This window comes from Monodon monoceros, unplaced genomic scaffold, assembly GCF_005190385.1.
Source record: "Monodon monoceros isolate NGI ecotype Baffin Bay Population unplaced genomic scaffold, NGI_Narwhal_1 Super_Scaffold_21, whole genome shotgun sequence".
NCBI classification, from domain to species: Eukaryota; Metazoa; Chordata; class Mammalia; order Artiodactyla; family Monodontidae; genus Monodon; species Monodon monoceros.
The window spans coordinates 152,708,183-152,724,539 of record NW_021703778.1 but is presented as its reverse complement, the minus strand read 5'-3'; the positions used below and the strand labels follow the sequence as shown (position 1 = coordinate 152,724,539).

The 16,357-nt window shown below is 41.4% G+C and overlaps 1 protein-coding gene across 5 annotated transcripts in view; it reads left to right on the top strand.

Annotated features, from left to right (window-relative positions):
• The window catches only part of STON2 (stonin 2), a 154,725-nt gene that overhangs the window by 86,454 nt on the left and 51,914 nt on the right, over nucleotides 1-16,357 (top strand). The window contains exon 1 of one of the 5 annotated variants that reach the window (XM_029238561.1): nucleotides 2,609-2,947. The exons of the other annotated variants lie outside the window; for them this stretch is intronic. Within the exon in view, the coding sequence (XP_029094394.1) occupies nucleotides 2,836-2,947 (112 nt within the window). The 5' untranslated portion in view covers nucleotides 2,609-2,835. Of the gene's footprint in view, nucleotides 1-2,608; nucleotides 2,948-16,357 lie in introns of those variants that run through there. 5 annotated transcript variants of the gene reach the window in all.

Below are 16,357 nucleotides of genomic sequence, written 5' to 3'. Positions count from 1 at the left end.
AGTCAAATCATTTCTCAAATGACCTTTTAAATTCTAAGGAGGCAAGAAAAGCTATTTCTAATTAAATATTTAATGCTTGTTCTAACTTGTGTACTAATATTATGTCAGGTTTGTGATACAATATATTCTGTGATACAATGTACGTATAGAATATGTTGGAGTCCCTTGTGTAGTCATATGGGGTTCAAATGTGTGCACATTTAAAAATTGTTTCATGACTGAGACAATGTAACAGGGTATGTGCCCAGAAGTGACCCACACATTTTCTGGATGTTATTTCATTAATCAGTAAAAAGGAAGGGTTGTAGGGACTAATCTCTCAAAAACTCTGAGGCATGGAACATCATTCTGCTATTTTAAATGAGATTTGTATCTCTGTTTTACAAGATCTTATTATATCTGGAATTTATAGGAAGCCAAGGTCAGGTGTTGGAACAGAACCCCCAATTATCAATACATTATCCTAAGGGAAAATGGCCCCCACTTTCTAGTGCTACTTTGAGGAATATATCGTGGCAAAGATTGGGGTTGCTGACATCATGTTTACTTTGTTGATAGAACTTCAGGCACTTACTGTGCACTCAGAGATGGCTCACTCAATCTGAAAATGGGGATAATAATAGCACATCTTCAAAGGATTGTTGCAAGTAAGGATTCATCGAATTAATATGTACAAGAAATATGCTCGAGTGGTTGCTGCGGTGTCATTGTCATCATCGTTGTTGATCCTCACAATGGCTGGTAGTGTGGCTTAGGTCTTAGGGTCCTCTCCATCCTGTACACAAGGGTCAAGTGTGGGGTTAGACAGAGCTGGGAAGGGAATCCAGGCATTCTGACACTGAGTCACCAAGCATCCTGTGACCCACGTAGGGGACCCTTTAGTAAAGCAGTAATCCTATATTATAGATCTACCTTTTACTTTTTTTGACTCTGACTTGCTAGTAGCAATTCTATATGCTGATACGGAAAATCCCAAATACATTATTAAGTTTAAAAAAAAAGTGCCAAATAACACACCCTGGTTATACTTTAATCCCAGTTGTGTTATTTTTAAAAGGGTATTCATATATGCTTTACAAACACAAACATTTCTGAAGCGGGTACATAAAAAATTCCTAACAGTGGTTACCCCTGGGGAATGGGAATGATTGCTAGAATAGGTAGATTTTTACTTTTTATTTTATATCCTTATATACTGTTTGAAATTGTTTGTCATGAGTTTTTTTATGTTTAAAAAATTTTAAAAAAAAGAAAAGAAAAAGGAAGCTGTGTTAGTCTGTTCAGGCTGCTATAACAAAATACCACAGACTGGGTGACTTATTATATAAACAACAGAAATAAGTTATTTCTCATAATTCTGGAGGCTGGAAGTCTGAGATCAGGTAAGGGTCCTCCTTGTTGTATCCTCACGTGGTGGAAGGGCTCCTTTATAAGAGCACTAATGCCATTCATGAGGGCTCCACCCTCATTACTTAAGCATGTTCCAAAGGCCCCACCTCCTAACGCCATCACAGTGGGAACTGGGTTCCAGCATGGGAGTTTTGGGAGGACATCAACATTCAGAGTAGAGCAAAGGGGGAGAAGAGTCCAACAAATAACCCATTTCTGTAAGTGTTTCGCAAACCCAGAAGATCTCCTTGTCCCAAGTAGACAACCTTTGGGAAAGGAAACATGACACTCGAAGTCTGGAGCTAGGAGATTCACAATATATATATTAGCATATTAAAGGTTGTGAGGAGCTACAGTAAAGAAACCTGCACAGCACTTTTTTTTCATCTTTATTACACCTATTAGTATCCTGTAGAATTACATTTCATGGCACAGCAGTTTTGGAAATGGTATAAAAATTTAAGAAAAGGTGACTTAGCCTTCTGTCAACTGCGAGTAGAAGAAAGGTGAGTATTTCTTCAGGAATGGTGGGAGAGGTGCCTGGTGGTCCAGTGGGACGATGCTGGGTCTTAGATTCAGACACACCTGGGTCCAAATCCTGAGTTTTCCATTCACTAGCTGCCTGAGCTCTAGCTAGGTTACCTAACCTCTGGGTCTCAGCGTGCTCACCTGTGAAAGAGGAAGAGGAATTCCTGAGGATGTTTTCAGGCATAAATGAGATAAGTACCTGGTTCTAATAGGTGTTAGTTCTCCTCACCCTTCTTCATCTATCTCCTTCTATTGTGATACCGCTGTGCCTTTGTTCATGAACACCCACCTTTACCAAAACAAAATACTGAAGGATTCCCTCCATTTATATCAAAGGCCAGGCTCTCAGGTAACAAGTTCTTGCATTTTCAATGTGACTCCATTTCTAAAATCTTGATTTTCAGATACCTGTTTCAAGAATGTGCCTGATAGAGAAATTCATTCTCTAAATCGCATCTGGGTTTGCCTGCTCCGGGTCATTCCAGGCCCAGCACCAAGGTTGCCTGTTACTCTCATTTTCTGTGCCAGGATTAATGCTCAGAAACAGTGGAAACAAATTTCAGGGTTAAATGTAAAAGTATGTGCAGGAAAGCATGGCCTTTTCAGAGTAACCTTTGCATTGAGCTCTTGGAATCTAATTTCCCAAGTGTTGTTTGCCTCCCCAAAGTACCCACGCTTGTGCAGATTGAGTTGAAAGTTCAGGAAGTATTAACAAAAGGAATCGGAAGCAAGATCTCTGAAGAATCTGCCTATCTGCGCCTGGCCTCTCTCTCCTCCTGGGTGTGCCCGCCCCGCCTGGGAAGGCCAGTGAGTAACCTGCGCATTTTTTTTTCCATCTTGGCCCTTCCCACCCAGACTAGAGAACTGAGTGGCAGACAGGCAGGCAGGCAGGAGGCGGTGAGTCCTGTTCAAGCATGCATGGAGCATACCTCTACCTGCACCCAAGTCCTGGACTCCTCGCCACCCTTCCCCCGCCCCAGGAGGAGCCAGAGCCCCGGCCACGGTCCACAGGGGGTTTTTGCCCCCCACGGTAAGGGTTGCCAGCAGTGGAACCACTTCATTTTATTTGCTTTGGTGTTGGCTTTCCTTTTCCATTGTGTTTAGATGGGAGAGTTTCTGATAGAATTGAAGGTGTTTTGTTTTGTTGATTGGCTAGTTCTCAATGGTCCCAAGACAAAGGCACGTCTTCTCGCGGCAGGGTTTATTAGGACTTGTAATCTGATAGCCTGGCCTTGAGCAAAATTTAACCTTCTAATTACCTCTGGTTAGTATAGTTTACCCTTAGGAAAAACTATACTACTATAGGAAAAAAAATTACATTGCTTACCAAATGGGTTTTGGAGAAGGAAAAGTGGTAAGAATTGTGAGCATTTTAATACATGGGCACCTCTGACTAATTGAAAAGTAGCTTAATTGTTACCATAGCTTTAAAATAGACCAAGATGACATTTTGTCTCAAAACTAAAACTAGTCAACAGAAAACCCTATTTTCAGTGTCCAATGAAAGATACCAGCAGAAGGGTTTGAGTCAAAGAGTTAAAAGATAAGGTGGTTCCATTAAATATACAGGAACATGGAAGTATTGAATTAAATCTGTGGTGCTCTGGGAAGAAAAGTCAGATGTTCAATGTGGGATTCATGTGGCATTTAACGGAGAAAACTGAGACCTTTGTGTGGTGTGTGGAGAATTCTTTGAAGAGAGAGTCAGAAGGCAGATGGAGGAGGCTGGGAAGCAGGTTTTTTGCATGGAGCTAGTGCCAAGGACTTCTCCCTTGATTGCTGTGGGTGAGAGTAATTCAGAGCAATCAAGCGCTGCATTGTTAACAGGCTTCTGAGTTTCAAATATTTATTCTAAACACAAGCCGTTGATTGCACTGGCATGTGAAGGAATAAAACTGTTGCCTCTGGGTCCTGGCCTCACCCAAACTTTAATACCTAAGGAGATTTCAAGAAAAATGTCACAGGAAAGACAACATTTGTGTATGTGTCACGTGAATTTGGTACTATACCAGTATAGTACTGTATATTTGAGACGGCCCTATTCTTTTAACAGCCACGAGGAATTACATCGTCATTAGAGAGTGAAGATGATGCACTAAGCGATTTTGTAGGAGCACGGCCTGGGAAGCTGTAATAGAAATTGCCCAAACTGGAGGCACTTACAAGACACATGTGCAAGTTTGGCCAGTGCCCAGGTATCTGCAGAGGCAGCCCAGGTTCTTTCTTGGCACCGCTCTGCAGGCAACTGAAGGATTCTCTATAAGGAGCAACCTGTACTTCACATGTCTTGGTTTTTAGAGCAGCAGTAAACAATAGCCCTGAAAAGTACTGTACCCAGAGGGTATGAAGTCGTGGTATGTGTGTACTGCAGTGGGAAGGGGCACAGGCAAGGTGACTGTCCCCTTCTTAGATAGCATACCTCTCTTCTAAGTTTCAGGAAAGTACAGGGTGGCTTTTGCTGAGCAGAAATCAGTAATTCTTCATCATTGTCATTATCACTGTTCCTGTGGTGATAATGCCAGTAGTTTGCTTTCTTACAGCTCTGGATTCCCCTTGGCTAATGAATCAAAAGCATAGATTGACTGGGGCCCAATCAGCCAGCTCATTAGAAGACGTCCAGGAACGCCACTTATTTTGTTGCCAAGTGAGCAAGAGATGGGGGTGGGAACCCTTATGATGATTTTACCTAGAGATGCAGGGTTTCAATTTGTGACTCTTTTCAGTGATGATTGAAAAACAAACAGACACCGCTTCAGGCCGCCTGTGGAGTTAACAGTACTGATAGCCATTCTGGGTCTCACAGGCACTTGCGCTTTGGATCCCAAGCATTACAGTATAAAAACATCACCATTCTTACCAAACCTCCTTCTCTCCCAGATCCAGTGCTTAGGAAGAGGATAAAGTTCTGAAGAGTGTGGGTAACGTTTCTTCCTATAGAGGGCCTGTTCTAAATGTTTTCAGAACTTCCTGGAATTTCTACATAAACTAAAATGAATGCAATATCTTCTTGAATCTGGCTTTTCTGAGGCATCTTTATGGTAAATTTATCATTTCTTTTTATTTCATTGTGTTTTTCATCCACTCCTGTTTGTTAGTCTTTGAAGCAGTGATCCTACCAAGCAGAATGAAAACTGGCTGTATTAAACGGGAACCAAACCGTGCACTTGAGACAGCTTTGCATTTGAGCAGGGTCTGCTTTCTCCTACACTCTCTAAAGAGCCTTCAGGTACTACCCAGCCCTGGCCACTTCTCTGCCAGCCTGTGTTTTCTGGTTTCTGCAGCTCTTTTCTCTACCACCTCCTGCTGTCCCAGACCTCACAAGTAGGTATTTAGAGAATTCAAGGGGAGTTAACCAAAAGGTCCTGGTGATTTTTCCAAAACACAGAAAGCAGCACCTTAGTGGTAGGGATGCTATAATAGCTGCTGCTACATCCCAGCCAGGCTGCATACATCTTAGGGCCTGGGGCAAGGAAGATAGTTGTGGATTCAGCCATTGTAGTTTAGTGCATTTCCTCGACAGTCACAGTCAGGGCAAGGGTGATGAAGTAGGGAAGTGGAATGAAGAGGGCTTTGCCAGCAGCTGGTGGCAAAAATATAATTAGCCTCAGCCTGTAATCTTCAGTGAGCTCCAGCTTCCTGCTCCTCAAGACTATTTGCTCCTTTTGTGTTATCTCTTTTTCTGTCATATTTCTTCTGCGTTGCTTCTCCTCGTGTTAACGGTTTGGGGTCCCTTGGAGGATGTAGCCCTGGTAATCATTCAGTCACCTTTCATCTGTAGGCATATCCTCAGCCAGGAAGAGACATCACAGAGAGATCTGTCCTAAAACAAATCCTCGTAAGGGTGGCATGTCATCTAGCATCATCTTTAAAAACATCAAAGGATAAAATAAAATGTGCTAATAGATTTCTTTTGCTTTAGTTTGAGACCAAGATCGTGAGGATTAAGATGTGTGTGTGTGTGTGTGTGTGCGTGTGTGCGTGCGCGCAGGCAGGAGTGGAAATGAGGAATATCAGATGAAATGTCAACCTGAGAATTTTATAACTTTGTGAGCTTAGGGTGAAAACTTTGGCCCACACGTAGAAATCACATTTGGCTGGAGCCGATATTTTTCTTCCACTAGGTTGTATAGTAAATTGATTGAAAAAATGGCCCCAATTATTTCCCTCTTTGAATCTAGACCCTTGTGATGTGATTTTGTAGCTTCTCTTACCAAGGAGTGGAGTCTCTTTCCCCAGCCCTTGAATCTGTGCTTGGCCTCATAACTTACTTTGGCCAACAGAATGTGCAGAAGTAAAGGTGTGCTTGTGTACTGGTCCCCAGCCTAGGTGGTTTTTTTTTTAAAACATCTTTATTAGAGTATAATTGCTTTACCATGGTGTGTTAGTTTCCGCTTTATAACAAAGTGAATCAGTTATACATATACATATGTCCCTATATCTCTTCCCTCTTGCATCTCCCTGCCTCCCACCCGCCCTATCCCACCCCTCTAGGTGGTCACAAAGCACCCAGCTGATCTCCCTGTGCTATGCAGCGGCTTCCCACTAGCTATTTTACATTTGGTAGTGTATATATGTCCATGCCACTCTCTCACTTAGTCCCAGCTTACCCTTCCCCCTTCCCGTGTCCACAAGTCCATACACTATGTCTGCGTCTTCATTCCTGTCCTGCCCCTCTGTTCTACAGAACCTTTTTTTTTTTTTTTAGATTCCATATATATAATATGTTAGCATACGGTATTTGTTTTTCTCTCTCTGACTTACTTCACTCTGTATGACAGACTCTAGGTCCATCCACCTCACTACAAATAACTCAATTTCATTTCTTTTTATGGCTGAGTAATATTCCATTGTATATATGTGCCACATGTTCTTTATCCGTTCATCTGTTGATGGACACTTAGGTTGCTTCCATGTCCTAGCTATTATAAATAGAGCTGCAGTGAACATTGTGGTACATGACTCTTTTTGAATTATGGTTTTCTCAGAGTATATGCCCAGGAGTGGGATTGCTGGGTTGTGTGGTAGTTCTATTTTTAGTTTTTTAAGGAACCTCCATACTGTTCTCCATAGTGGCTGTATCAATTTACATTCCCACCAACAGTGCAAGAGGGTTCCCTTTTCTCCACACTCTCTCCAGCATTTATTGTTTGTAGGGTTTTTGATGATGGCCATTCTGACTGGTGTGAGGTGCTGCCTCATTGTAGTTTTCATTTGCATTTCTCTAATGATTAATGATGTTGAGCATTCTTTCATGTGTTTGTTGGCAGTCTGCATATCTTCTTTGGAGAAATGTCTGTTTAGGTCTTCTGCCCATTTTTGGATTGGGTTGTTTGTTTCTTTGATATTGAGCTGCATGAGCTGCTTGTAAATTTTGGAGATTAATCCTTTGTCAGTTGCTTCAGTTGCAAATATTTTCTCCCATTCTGAGGGTTGTCTTTTCGTCTTGTTTATGGTTTCCTTTGCTGTGCAAAAGCTTTTAGTTTCATTAAGTCACATTTGTTTATTTTTGTTTTTATTTCCATTTCTCTAGGAGGTGGGTCAAAAAGGATCTTGCTGTGATGTATGTCATAGAGTGTTCTGCCTCTGTTTTCCTCTAAGAATTTTATAGTGTCTGGCCTTTCATTTAGGTCTTTAATCCATTTTGAGTTTATTTTTGTGTATGGTGTTAGGGAGTGTTCTAATTTCATTCTTTTACATGTAGCTGTCCAGTTTTCCCAACACCACTTATTGAAGAGACTGTCTTTTCTGCATTGTATATTCTTGCCTCCTTTATCAAAAATAAGGTGACCATATGTGTGTGGGTTTATCTCTGGGCTTTCTATCCTGTTCCATTGATCTATATTTCTGTTTTTGTGCCAGTACCATACTGTCTTGATTACTCTAGCTTTGTAGTATAGTCTGATGTCTGGGAGCCTGATTCCTCCAGCTCTGTTTTTCTTTCTCAAGATAGCTTTGGCTATTCGGGGTCTTTTCTATTTCCATACAAATTGTGAAATTTTTTGTTCTAGTTCTGTGAAAAATGCCATTGGTAGTTTGATAGGGATTGCATTGAATCTGTAGATTGCTTTGGGTAGAAGAGTCATTTTCACAATGTTGATTCTTCCAATCCAAGAACATGGTATATGTCTCCATCTGTTTGTATCATCTTTAATTTCTTTCATCAGTGTCTTATAGTTTTCTGTATACAGGTCTTTTGTCTCCCTAGGTAGGTTTATTCCTAGGTATTTTATTCTTTTTGTTGCATTGGTAAATGGGAATGTTTCCTGAATTTCTCTTTCAGACTTTTCATCATTAGTGTATAGGAATGCAAGAGATTTCTGTGCATTAATTTTGTATCCTGCTACTTTACCAAGTGCATTGATTGGCTCTAGTAGTTTTCTGGTAGCATCTTTAGGATTTTCTATGTATCGTATCATATCATCTGCAAACAGTGACAGCTTTACTTCTTGTTTTCCGATTTGGATTCCTTTTGTCTCTTTTTCTTCTCTGGTTGCTGTGGCTAAAACTTTCAAAACTATGTTGAATAATAGTGGTGAGAGAGGACAACCTTGTCTTGTTCCTGATGTTAAAGGAAATGGTTTCAGTTTTTTGCCATTGAGAATGATGTTGGCTGTGGGTTTGTCATATATGGCCTTTATTATGTTGAGGTAAGTTCCCTCTATGCCTACTTTCTGGAGGGTTTTTATCATAAATGGTTGTTGAATTTTGTTGAGAGCTTTTACTGCACCTATTGAGATGATCATATGTTTTTTCTCCTTAGTTTTTTAATATGGTTTATCACGTGCATATATTGAAGAATCGTTGCATTCTTGGGATAAACCCCACTTGATCATGGTGTATGATCCTTTTAATGTGCTGTTGGATTCTGTTTGCTAGTATTTTGTTGAGGATTTTTGCATCTATGTTCATTGGTGATATTGGCCTGTGGTTTTCTTTCTCTGTGACATCTTTGTCTGGTTTTGGTATCAGCGTGATGGTGGCCTCATAGAATGAGTTTGGGAGTGTTCCTCCCTCTGCTATATTTTGGAAGAGTTTGAGAAGGATAGGTGTTAGCTCTTCTCTAAATGTTTGATAGAATTCGTTGGTGACGCCATCTGGTCCTGGGCTTTTGTTGGTTGGAAGATTTTTAATCACAGTCTCAATTTCAGTGCTTGTGATTGGTCTGTTTATATATTCTGTTTCTTCCTGATTCAGTCTCGGAAGGTTGTGCTTTTCTAAGAAATTGTCCATTTCTTCCAGGTTGTCCATTTTATTGGCATAGAGTTGCTTGTAGTAATCTCTCGTGATCCTTTGTATTTCTGCAGTGTCAGTTGTTTCTTCTCCTTTTTCATTTCTAATTCTATTGATTTGAGTCTTCTCCCTTTTTTCCTTGATGGTCTGGCTAATGGTTTATCAATTTTGTTTATCTTCTGAAAGAACCAGCTTTTAGTTTTATTGATCTTTGCTATTGTTTCATTTATTTCTTTTTCATTTATTTCTGATCTGATCTTTATGATTTCTTTCCTTCTGGTAACTTTGGGGCTTTTTTGTTGTTCTTTCTCTAATTGCTTTAGGTGTAAGGTTACGTTGTTTATTTGTGATGTTTCTGTTTCTTTTTTGTTTGTTTGTTTTTGCAGTACGCGGCCTCTCACTGCTGTGGCCTCTCCCGTTGCGGAGCACAGGCTCCGGACGCGCAGGCTCAGCGGCCATGGCTCATGGGCCCAGCCGCTCCACAGCATGTGGGATCTTCCCGGGCCGGGGCACGAACCTGTGTCCCCTGCATCGGCAGGAGGACTCTCAACAACTGCGCCACCAGGGAAGCCGTTTCGTGTTTCTTGAGGTAGGGTTGTATTGCTATAAACTTCCCTCTTAGAACTGCTTTTGCTGCATCCCATAAGTTTTGGGTCATCGTGTTTTCATTGTCATTTGTTTTAGGTATTTTTTGATTTCCTCTTTGATTTCTTCAGTGATCTCTTGGTTCTTTAGTAGTGTATTGTTCAGCCTCCATGTGTTAGTATTTGTTACAGATTTTTTCCTGTAATTGATATCTAGTCTTGTAGCATTGTGGTTGGAAAAGATACTTGATATGATTTCAGTTTTCTTAAGTTTACCAAGGCTTGATTTGTGACCCAAGATATGATCTATCCTGGAGAATGTTCCATGAGCACTTGAGAAGAAAGTGTATTCTGTTGATTTTGGATGGAATGTCCTGTTAATATCCATTAAGTCCATCTTGTTTAGTGTATCATTTAAAGCTTGTGTTTTCTTATTTATTTTCATTTTGGATGATCTGTCCATTGATGAAAGTGGGTTGTTAAAGTCCCCTACTATGATTGTGTTACTGTCCATTTCCCCTTTTATGGCTGTTAGCATTTTCCTTATGTATTGAGGTGCTCCTATGTTGGGTGCATAAATATTTACAATTATTATATGTTCTTCTTGGATTGATCCCTTGATCATTATGTAGTGTCCTTCTTTTGTCTCTTGAAATAGTCTTTATTTTAAAGTCTATTTTGTCTGATATGAGAATTGCTACTCCAGCTTTTTTTTGATTTTCATTTGCATGGAATATCTTTTTCCATCCCCTCACTTTCAGTCTGTATGTGTCCCTAGGTCTGAAGTGGGTCTCTTGTAGACAGCATATGTATGGGTCTTGTTTTTATATCCATTCAGCCAGTCTGTGTCTTTTGGTTGGAGCATTTAAGCCATTTACATTTAAGGTAGCTATCGATATGCATGTTCCTATTACCATTTTCTTAACTGTTTTGGGTTTGTTATTGTAGATCTTTTCCTTCTCTTGTGTTTCCTGCCTAGAGAAGTTCATTTAGCATTTGCTGTAAAGCTGGCTTGGTGGTGCTGAATTCTCTTCGCTTTTGCTTGTCTGTAAAGGTTTTAATTTCTCCATTGAATCTGAATGAGATCCTTGCTGGGTAGAGTAATCTTGGTTGTAGGTTTTTCCCTTTCATCACTTTAAATATGTCCTGCCACTCCCTTCTGGCTTGCACAGTTTCTGCTGAAAGATCAGCTGTTAGCGTTAATATGTGTCTTGGCATGTTTCTCCTTGGATTTATCCTGTATGGGACTCTCTGTGCTTCCTGGACTTGATTGACTATTTCCTTTCCTTTCCTTTCCCATATTAGGGAAGTTTTCAACTATAATGTTTTCAAATATTTTCACAGTCCCTTTCTTTTTCTCTTCTTCTTCTGGGACCGCTATAATTCGAATGTTGGTGCGTTCAGTGTTGTCCCAGAGGTCTCTGAGACTGTCCTCCATTCTTTTCCTTCTTTTTTCTTTATTCTGCTGTGCGGTAGTTATTTCCACTATTATATCTTCCAGGTCACTTATCCGTTATTCTCCTATTGATTTCTTCTAGAGAAGTTTTAATTCATTTATTGTGTTGTTCATCATTGTTTGTTTTCTCTTCAGTTCTTCTAGGTCCTTGTTAAACATTTCTTATATTTTCTCCATTCTATTTCCAAGATTTTGGATCATCTTTACTATCATTACTCTGAATTCTTTTTCAGGTAGACTGCCTGTTTCCTTTTCATTTGTTTGACCTGGTGGGTTTTTACCTTGCTCCTTCATCTGCTGTGTGTTTCTCTGTCTTCTCATTTTGCTTAACTTACTGTGTTTCGGGTCTCCTTTTCACAGGCTGCAGGTTCGTAGTTCCCGTTGTTTTTGGTGTCTGCCCCCAGTGGGTGAGGTTGGTTCAGTGGGTTGTATAGGCTTCCTGGTGGAGGGGAGTGGTGCCTGTGTTCTGGTGGATGAGGCTGGATCTTGTGTTCCTGGTGGGCAGCATTGCATCCAGTAGTGTGTTTTGGGGTGTCTGTGACCTTATTATGATATTAGGCAGCCTCTCTCCTAATGGGTGTGGTTGTGTTCCTGTCTTGCTAGTTGTTTGGCATAGGGTGTCCCGCACTCTAGCTTGCTGGTGATTGAGTGGAGCTGGGTCTTAGCGTTGAGATGGAGATCTCTGGGAGAGCTTTCACCATTTGATATTATGTGGAGCTGCGAGGTCTCTGGTGGACCAATGCCCTGAACTCGGCTCTGCCATCTGAGAGGCCCAGGCCTGACACCCAGCTGGAGCATGAAAATCCTGTCAGCCACATGGCTCAGAAGAAAAGGGAGGAAAAAAATAAAATAAAATAAAGTTATCAAAATAAAAATTTTTTAAAAAGTAATTAAAAAAAGAAAAGAAACAAAAAGAGAGCAACCAAACCAAAAAATAAATCCACCAATGATAACAAGTGCTAAAAACTGTACTAAAAAAAAGGAAACAAAAAATGGGCAGACCGACCCTAGGACAAATGGTAAAGGCAAAGCTATACAGACAAATTCACACAAAGAAGCATACACATACACACTCACAAAAAGAGAAAAAGCAAAAAATAATATGTATCTATATATATATAAAAAGGGAAGAGAGCAACCAAATTAATAAACAAAGTTACCAATGATAATATCCTCTAAATACTAAACTAAGAGAAACATAAGACCAGAAATAAATTAGATGCAGACAGCAAACCCCAAGTCTACAGTTGCTTCCAAAGTTCACTGCCTCAATTTTGGGATGACTCGTTGTCTATTCAGGCATTCCACAGATGCAGGGTACATCAAGTTGATTGTGGAGATTTAATCCTCTGCTCCTGAGGCTGCTGGGAGAGATTTCCCTTTCTCTTCTTTGTTCGCACAACTCCTGGGGTTCAGCTGTGGATTTGGCTCCGCCTCTGCATGTAGGTCACCTGAGGGTGCCTGTTCTTTGCTCAGACGGGACGGAGTTAAAGTAGCAGCTGATTCGGGAGCTCTGGCTCATTCAGGCCAGGGGGAGGGAGGGGTACGGATGCAGGGTGAGCCTGCGGCTGCAGAGGCCAACATGACATTGCAACAGCCTGAGGCGCACCGTGTGTTCTCCCTGGGAAGTTGTCTCTGGATCACGGGACCCTGGCAGTGGCAGGCTGCACAGGCTCCCGGGAGGGGCGGTGTGGAGAGTGACCTGTGCTCGCACACAGGGTTCTAGGTGGCTGCAGCAGCAGCCTTAGTGTCTCATGCCCGTCTCTGGCGTCCGAGCTGATAGCCGCAGCTCGCGCCCTTCTCTGGAGCTCACTTAGGCAATGCTCTGAATCCCCTCTTCTCGTGTACCCCAAAACAGTGGTCTCTTGCCTCTTCGGCAGGTCCAGACTTTTTCCTGGCCTCCCTCCCGGCTAGCTCTGGTGCACTAGCCACCTCAGCCCAGCCTAGGTCTTAAATGGCCTTGTATACCTTTGCTTGCTCCCTTGGAATCCAGTCTAGTGACCATAGGGACAACTCCTGGTCTCGCTTTCTGTGGCACTAAGACCCTTATCACCCCAGCTGATAGTGGTCTTCTACCAGACATGTGAGTGAAGCAGCCCTAGACCAGCTATCTGACCTTAGACACATGAGTGGATCCAGCAGAGATCAGACAAACTGATCCAGCTCCATAGACTCTTGAACAATAATTAGTGCTTATTGTTTCAAGCTACTGAGTTCTGGAATGGGTTATCATGCTAACAGTAAGTAATGGATACATGTGGTCATCTGGAAATAGTCCCTCTGTGTTCACTTTTGGGTCTTTTAATGTCATCACAAATGCTTAGTGCAACTCAGCGTAAGAGATTCAGTCATATTGGATGGAGAGGTTCTATTAGGTGGGTGCATGGGTGGGGTTCCAGTGCTTATCATTATCGGCATTACTTTGAGACCTTTTTAACAACACAGACACCTGGGCCTTGTGCCAGAGTATTCAACTAAATATCTATAGATGGGAACCAGGAATCTATAATTTAGAAAGCTCTGGTGATTGGCTAAGATTGAAAACCAATAATCCAATGGTCTTGTCAATTCCTTCCATTACTGAAAGAGGTTATGATTCCAGTTCACCTGTACTTAGGCAAAGAACACTCAAGTGGTTCAGAGTTCACTACTGACTTGGTGTACTTCCAGCTGCATAAGTAAACTTTATAATCACCTTTGAGCTAAAGCACATTGACCTGGTCTTAGATTGGAAAAAATTCACAGGTGCAGACTGATGCTGGCTGGAATTGTGTATCGTTCATCATTGCATCCCCTGGGATTTAGAACATGGTATGGACTCCATGAATAAATCTTGCGCATTAGGGATGTCATAGTACCCTGCTTTGAGGACCTTGTCGTGTAATGGGGGCAAAAATCAGAGATCCATTACTTGTTATGTGTTAAGACAACAAAGCAAAAAAAAAGCAAACTGTTTTAATTAATAAATTACAGATTAATTTTTGCTATGGTGGATGTATCAGTTAGTTGTCAATACACTAATGCTGAGTTACAAGCAACCACAAATCTCAGTGGCATCCAATAATATGCTTTTATTAACCCCCATAACTGTAGGTTGGGGTGGGGAGAATCAGCTGATCTTGACTGGACTTACTCGGGGGTGGCTTTACTCCACATGTCCCTCATCCTCCCCCTGGGACCAGCTGTTAGCTTGGGCATGTTCTTATCATGGTTGATGGCAGAGATACAAGAGCACAAGCCACAATGAGCAAACTCATTTCAGTCCTCTGGCTGTGTCATTAGTCTGTTAACATCCTGTTGGCCAAAGCAAGTCACATGGCCAAGACCATTGTCAAAGGTCAGGGAAATATATGTTTGCAGGGAGAAACTGTAAAGTCATGTGGCAAAGGACATGGATACTGAGAGGGGTGAAGAATTAGGGCTATTAAAAGTAAGATTCCATAGTGGGGGAGTGGCATATGAGGGGGGTTGTACTTTTTCCTGCTTAGAAAAGCTGGTGAAATCATAGGTAGATCCCAGAGTAACCAAGAGGCAGAAAGTGTCCATCTTCTGAAACTAGCCTGTTCCTTGTAATGAGGAAGTAAGCATCAGACTCTTTGCTACTATGATCTAGCCAATGGAATTTTAAAGGGAAAACAATTCCTGCAGGTACTTCAGACTTGATAGATACAGACATGGCACTGGAGTTCCAACAAAATGCTTCCATTTCCATTCTTGCTCTGTCCTCCAAAATGTCAAGGGTTTGGGTCACTGGGCTTGGCTGTGTATTTCCAGGATGGGCATTATTTGGGTGGAGTCATTAATTTATTGATACATCACACCATATCCCTTTGCTATCATCACTTTTTTCTCAGGCAAACAGAAACCAGTTTCCCATCTAGTCTGAACACTTGGGACCTTTTCCTTTTTGACTGAAGTGAAAATGCACAATGTAAAAGTTGTGAGTTAAGTTTTATTTGGGGACCTTACTGAGGACTATAGCTTGGGAGACAGCCTCTCAGATAGCTCTGAGGAACTGCTCTGAAGAGGTGAGGGAGGAGCCAGGATATATATGACTTCTTTTGCTGGAAAAAAACTTGTAGTCGAACATCCAAAGATTACTGCTAATCACAAAGAACAGACATCTCAAATTAATGATTTTAGTGTTTTTCTATGTATGGGAAGATGCAAGAATCTGGGGTCATTAAATACTTTTCTTAAATATGCATCTTAACTATATAGGGGCCAGTATATCCAAAGCACAGAATGCTTCCTGTTTTTCTCCATTCTGAATTCCCCTCAGGGTTCACTGTCAGTGCATGACTAGAGTGGCCAAAGACTTGATCCTTGTAGAAGTGGATTGGCATGCACCATTCTTTTCTTTACGTCCCAAACCCTACTCCAGCGTTGCAGTGGTTAAAAGAGATTTGGGTGAATATCCCTTCCTGATGGCCCATTTTCCCTGATGTGTTTCGTGAAAGGCTTATACCCTGTGCCTCTGGTTGAAGCCAGTGTTCTAAAAGATGATTGAGGTTCTCAGGGCAGAAACCCTGTTTTACAGCGCTACTAAGAATGATAACAGAGTACTTTATTTCAGGCATTGCTGTTGATCCATGTGCCTTTGGATCTATGTGGTATATCAAATTTACCTTTGAGGAAACTGAGGTACAGAGGTTTATGTGACTTCCCTGAGACTGCATCTTACTAGCCAATCGAAATTAGTTACCTGTCTTCTTGGTTTTTCAGCTTTTGCTTGGCAATCCGCTCGATGCTGCCTTGTTTCACAAAAAGCATATGAGGATATCATTACCTACCGAGTTCATCCTCCTAAGATAACCTGCCTTCCTAGTATTTGTGCTCCATGGGAAACAAGGAAGTCTAGCAGGAAGGTATTCAATAACATGAGATTTTACACCACAAAGTTAGGGAGAGTAGGCTGGATTTCAGGTCATTTCTAAATTGTATTTCCTGAGGTTTCTTTGTTACTCCCTCTTGACCAGAGAAATCAATTGGGGTGAAGGCTGTTTAGAAGTCCTCCCAGGGTTCTTAGGACTGTGCTTCTTTCATGTATTTTCTGAGCCCTAACCTGCTATTTCTGTTCCCTGGTGACAGGTCAGCAACTGCTTGCTATGTTCTCCAACAAACAATCCTGTTTCTATTTTATGTGGAAAACTGATTTGATTAAATAGCT